The sequence below is a fragment of the Morus notabilis genome, unplaced genomic scaffold (assembly GCF_000414095.1).
Source record: "Morus notabilis unplaced genomic scaffold, ASM41409v2 Scaffold300, whole genome shotgun sequence".
In the NCBI taxonomy this organism is placed as follows: domain Eukaryota; kingdom Viridiplantae; phylum Streptophyta; class Magnoliopsida; order Rosales; family Moraceae; genus Morus; species Morus notabilis.
The window spans coordinates 2,031-7,837 of NW_010362092.1; the positions used below are offsets into that span (position 1 = coordinate 2,031).

The following is a 5,807-nucleotide window of genomic DNA, read 5'->3' on the forward strand; positions in this document are numbered from 1 at the left end:
ATTTTATCAAAATTTCAAATCACAAGGGTCACTTGTAGCTTACCCTTATTTCCTAATTTTTTTAGACATAACATTTTTGTTTAAAAAATTGAGGGCTTGTTCTTTTGGAATTTAATTTGAGTATAATTTTTGAGTTGAATTTGAGTTATAATTTGAGTTGAAGTTATAACTTGAGTTTGTGTTTGGTTGTGTACATTTGAGTATTGATTTGAGATAAGAATCTTTTTGAGTTTGTATTTGAGTGAGTCAAAACTTGAATTTGTATTTAAATAATTTTTATAAACTCGAACTCAAATTAATGAACAGTGTTTTTTCTATTCTTAAAAATGTTATAACGTTTTCGTTTTAATTTTGATTGAGATGATTTTTTTTCTATGTGTTGACAACAAAAAGACGAATAAAACCTCACCCATATACCCTATTAAAATTTTTCATCAATATTGAGTTTTTATTAAAATACTATTTAAATACAAATTTAAGTTTTGACTCACTCAAACACAAACTCAAAAAGATTCTTATCTCAAATGTACACAACCAAACACAAACTCAAGTTATAACTTCAACTCAAATTATAACTCAAATTCAACTCAAAAATTATACTCAAATTAAATTTTAAAAGAACAAGCCCTCATTTTCTCATTTCTTGCCTAATGAATACTGTGAGGAAATTTGTCCACAACACTTGAAGAAAGAACACATATTTCTAGAAGAGAAATCAAAAGAAGAAAGAAACGAACAAGACTTCAGCAATTATACTTGGTTCGTATTCCAAATAATCTTACATCCAAGTTAGGGATCTCTTCCTTAATCCAATCCACTAATAAACAGGGATTAGACACTCAAGAATCTCTCACGCTTTATAGGGATTTTTCTCTGAGTTTCTTAAGAAAACATCACACACCCAAAAACAGATTACAAACCCAAAAATTCACCCAACTAAATTTCTATCTCTCAATAATCTCACGTGTACAGAGATTTTTTTTTTATAAAAACAGAGTGTATTACAACAGATCACTAATCCCTTATTTATACCAAACTAGGCCCAATAGAAGAATGACACGTGTACTGGTTAATTTCTTAAGGTTCGTTTAGTTCGCTGATTCGAGTTTTTAATTTGAGTTGAGATATGATTTTATGTGAGAGCTTTTTACTATAATAAAAAAGTTAGATATGACTGTTTCTGAGAGCCTTTTACTATAGCAAAACTCAAATTCTAAACTCGAATCAGTGAAATAAACGAGACCTTAGTTGTGACTTGTGAGAGTTTGCAGCCTTCCACAACCAACTTTTGACTGAAATAATTGTCATTCCTTCAGCATGTGTAAATTAGAGACACCAAATCAACAAATACATATATGTAATTAACTCTTAGAGCCTGTTTGTTTAATGTATTTAAATTCATAGTTTTGATTATGTTATAATATTTTTCTCTCATAAAAAAAATTAAATTTAAAATGATAGAATCAAAAATCATTAATTTAAACACATGACCCAAACATACCCTAAACATATATTCTTTAAAATGAACCCCTTTTATTTTCGTCTCTTAACAATAACTCACATATTTATACTTTTTAAATTAAAACTAGTCAAGAATATTTTCAATAAGTTAATTATTTAAACAAATAGAATCTGTAATTTTCTTTAAAAGAACGTTACCGCTCTTTTTTTTTCCCGCTAAGGAAGCAACATTACCGCTTTAAAAGGTCACTGGGCCATAAGGCCCATAACAAGCGAGGCACAGATCTGCACCCGACAACCACTGTAAAAGCGCCAAACAACGGTTACACTTTTAAAGAACGAGCTGTACATTCAAACAGTTCAATCGTAACCGTACAGGTTGGTAAGGCACAGAAAATGAACGATTGCGATTCGACAATCAAAAGCGGTTTTTAAAAAAGAGCGCTAACCGGAAAGGATTTAACTCTGACGCCCAATCTAACCATGGTTAACCGAAGTGCGGTTAAATTCCCCAACCGTCTCGCGGACTATAAAATCCCAAACAGAGCAGAAAAAAGACCACACAAAGCGCAGGCGTCTTGATAAACGCCATTTTTTTTTTCTCTCTCTGAGATTTTCTCTGTCCGCCATTGTTGAGCTTTCTCGATCTTCTCTCTCCGCGTTCATTTTCGTGATTCTTTCGAGCCAAAATGAGAGAGTGCATTTCGATCCACATTGGTCAGGCCGGTATTCAGGTCGGAAATGCGTGCTGGGAGCTTTACTGCCTTGAGCATGGCATTCAGGTATGAATTGTTCACTCTTCTCGGTTTTCCTTTTTTCTCTTCCATTTTCTTCTAGATCCAGACAAGATCTGGTAGTTTTGATCGTATATTGTCGTTCATATTGGTGAGAACTTGGTTAGTTTAGGGCTATTATTGTGTACATTTAGCGGAATAATTGCTCTGTCGCTTGGATTTGCACATTTTTTACTAGTTCTAGTGTTTATTTATTTATTTATTTATGTTTCCATGGGTAAGGCCGATTAGGATTGTATTTCCTCACATTTTCTTTAGATTTGTTGAACCTTGTTGAGTCAATTTCTTTAACATGTAATGTGTACCAGATTTAGGGGTTGTTTTTTGAAGTGTAATTTGAGTGTAATTTTTGAATTAAATTTGAGTTATAATTTGAATTGAAGTTGTAACTTGAATAAAGTTGAGTAAAGTTAAATAAAGTTGAAACTTAAAAGAACGTGAACTTGAATAAAGTTGGAACTCGAGTTGTCTTTTTTTGAGTTTTTTTGGACAAAAGAACATGCCCTTAGTTTTGATTGACGTGCATAAAAGATAGGAATGATTTGATCTGAAATTTTTGGCTAGATCTGAGATTATGTAGCAGTTGATTTATGATGCTCAATAAGAGGTTTTTTGAATACTTAATAAAATAAAATCTGCAAGATCTCATCATTTGTTTATGGAATCTGCTTTTATTTAGGCTTCGTTCACTTCGCGGATTCGAGTTTTCAATTCGAGTTGAGATGTGACATTTTCTGAGAGTTTTTCACTGTAGCAGAAAAAGTTAGATGTGATATTTTATAAGAGCTTTTTACTGTAGAAACCTAAAACTGAAAACTCGAATCGGTGAAATGAACGAGGCCTTAGTATCTGCATATTTTTGGCTAGATCTAGAAGACATTTGAGTGGTATGCTTGATGTTTGAATAACTGATTTTTTAACCAGATAATACAGTAAAATTCACAAAGGTGTTATCATCTGTTTATGCTTTATTTCATGTGATTTGCAATTAATTCTCGCTGTTTCCATCATGCACTTTTTGTTTAAATGTATTGGATGTGTTGATTGGTTTTGTATTACCGACTTAAAGAAGGGATGATATTTTCTTTGTAAAAAATATCTATTGCCATCTAAACTTTGTAATAGTTCTTTGTTTCTATGATTTATTTTTCCCTTATAAGGTTGTTCTAAAGCTTTTATGAATTTGTTTCTTTGACAGCCTGATGGTCAGATGCCAAGTGATAAGACTGTTGGAGGAGGTGATGATGCTTTCAACACCTTCTTCAGCGAGACTGGTGCTGGGAAGCATGTTCCACGTGCCATTTTTGTAGATTTGGAGCCCACTGTCATTGACGAAGTTAGGACCGGAACTTACCGTCAGCTCTTCCACCCTGAACAACTCATCAGTGGAAAGGAAGATGCTGCTAACAACTTTGCTCGTGGCCACTATACCAGTAATGCTCTGCTTCTGTGTTTTGACCTTTCCAGTTTGCATTTTCCTTGCACCTACTAATTGTTGATTGCTGATATTTAAATCTTTTCCTTGGTTTCTTTTCAGTTGGGAAAGAGATTGTTGATCTTTGCTTGGACCGCATCCGTAAGCTTGCTGACAACTGCACTGGTCTCCAAGGGTTCCTGGTCTTCAATGCCGTCGGTGGAGGCACTGGTTCAGGTCTTGGATCTCTCTTGCTTGAGCGTCTTTCTGTGGACTATGGCAAGAAATCCAAGCTCGGATTTACTGTCTACCCATCTCCTCAGGTCTCAACCTCTGTGGTTGAGCCATACAATAGTGTCCTCTCCACCCACTCCCTCTTGGAACACACTGATGTGGCTGTGCTTCTCGACAACGAGGCCATTTATGATATTTGCAGGCGCTCCCTGGACATTGAACGCCCCACCTACACCAACCTTAACCGATTGGTTTCTCAGGTAATTTTTATTCTCCCTTAAGAATATGGTATATTGACTTTATATTGTGCAAGACTTTTGTGTTAATTTGCTTCATTTTGATGTTCACAGGTGATTTCATCTTTGACGGCTTCTCTAAGGTTTGATGGTGCCTTGAACGTTGATGTTACTGAATTCCAGACCAACTTGGTCCCATATCCTAGGATCCACTTTATGCTTTCATCTTATGCTCCCGTCATCTCAGCTGAGAAGGCCTACCATGAGCAGCTTTCAGTTGCGGAGATCACCAACAGCGCATTTGAGCCTTCTTCAATGATGGCCAAGTGTGATCCCCGCCACGGGAAATACATGGCTTGCTGTCTCATGTACCGAGGAGATGTTGTGCCCAAGGATGTGAACGCAGCTGTGGCCACCATCAAGACCAAGCGCACCATCCAATTCGTTGACTGGTGTCCCACTGGATTCAAATGCGGCATCAACTACCAGCCTCCAACTGTGGTTCCTGGTGGTGATCTTGCCAAGGTTCAGAGAGCAGTGTGTATGATCTCGAACTCCACCAGTGTTGCCGAAGTCTTCTCGCGCATTGACCACAAGTTCGACCTTATGTATGCCAAGAGGGCATTCGTTCACTGGTACGTGGGTGAGGGCATGGAGGAAGGTGAATTCTCTGAGGCCCGTGAAGATCTTGCTGCCCTGGAGAAGGACTATGAAGAGGTGGGTGCTGAGGCTGATGGGGCTGAAGACGATGATGGGGAAGATGAGTACTAAGCGGAGATCATATTTTACCCGTGGCATTCTAACTTAAATATCTATGTTTGTCCGACACTTGTGCTTTCTTTTTAACTTTTCAAACTGCGTTTTGTTGCTCGCTTCACTTCGTGTGAAGCAAGCTTTGATGTCTGTTTTGTTTCTTCCTGTACTTTACTTCTCACTGATATGAATGTGGCTTCGCTCTTTTTTCGGTTTTATGTCTTCCGTTCTTTCATTTGATTTTGATTTTTTGTTTTGGCTGAATACGTTTTCTTTTGATTGTTGCTGGCTGCAATATCTGCCCTTAATTATATGAAAAAAGGAAGGTAATAGTTTTATTGAATCAAGCTCTTGAAAGTGTATGGATGAAATGAAACACAATACAGGAGCATATTCATGCGCTTGGTTAGATTTATAAGGTACCTTGTTGTTCTGTTGGACAGCCAAAATGTCTAATCATAGAGTGCATTTGGTAGAAAGATTCAAAATCATAATTTTGAAATTTAATTCAGAATCAGTGTTTATTTTATAAGTGATTCTGAATTTTAGTGTTTGGTTTGGATGATTCTGAATTATAATTCAGAATCTGATGTGATATTTTAAACTAACTCAAATTATGATTCTAAAACTACTCTCATTTTGATTTAAGGTGATTCAAATTCTTAATTTTGAATCATAATGTCAAAATCATCATTTAAACCTAAAATTATGAATTATAATTTTAATTTCAAAATCATAATTAGAATTAACTAATTTGAATCATCGTACCAAGATTTTCTCTTTTGGTAGACACGAAACGGGCAAAAATGATAAGGGAGAAAAGTAAGCGTACCTGTGTATTTGCATTTTTCAATCATTAGGCTTCGTTCACTTTGCTGATTCGAGTTTAGAATTCGAGTTGAGATGTAATTTTAT

The 5,807-nt window shown here is 35.6% G+C and overlaps 1 protein-coding gene across 1 annotated transcript; it reads left to right on the forward strand.

Annotated features, from left to right (window-relative positions):
• Positions 1-2,039: 2,039 nt before the first annotated feature.
• Positions 2,040-5,110, forward strand: LOC21391147 (tubulin alpha chain). The gene is made up of 4 exons (XM_024167565.1): positions 2,040-2,243; positions 3,454-3,688; positions 3,793-4,163; positions 4,254-5,110. The coding sequence occupies exons 1-4, from the start codon at positions 2,151-2,153 to the stop codon at positions 4,908-4,910; spliced, it is 1,356 nt and encodes a 451-aa protein (XP_024023333.1). The 5' UTR covers positions 2,040-2,150; the 3' UTR covers positions 4,911-5,110.
• Positions 5,111-5,807: the final 697 nt, after the last annotated feature.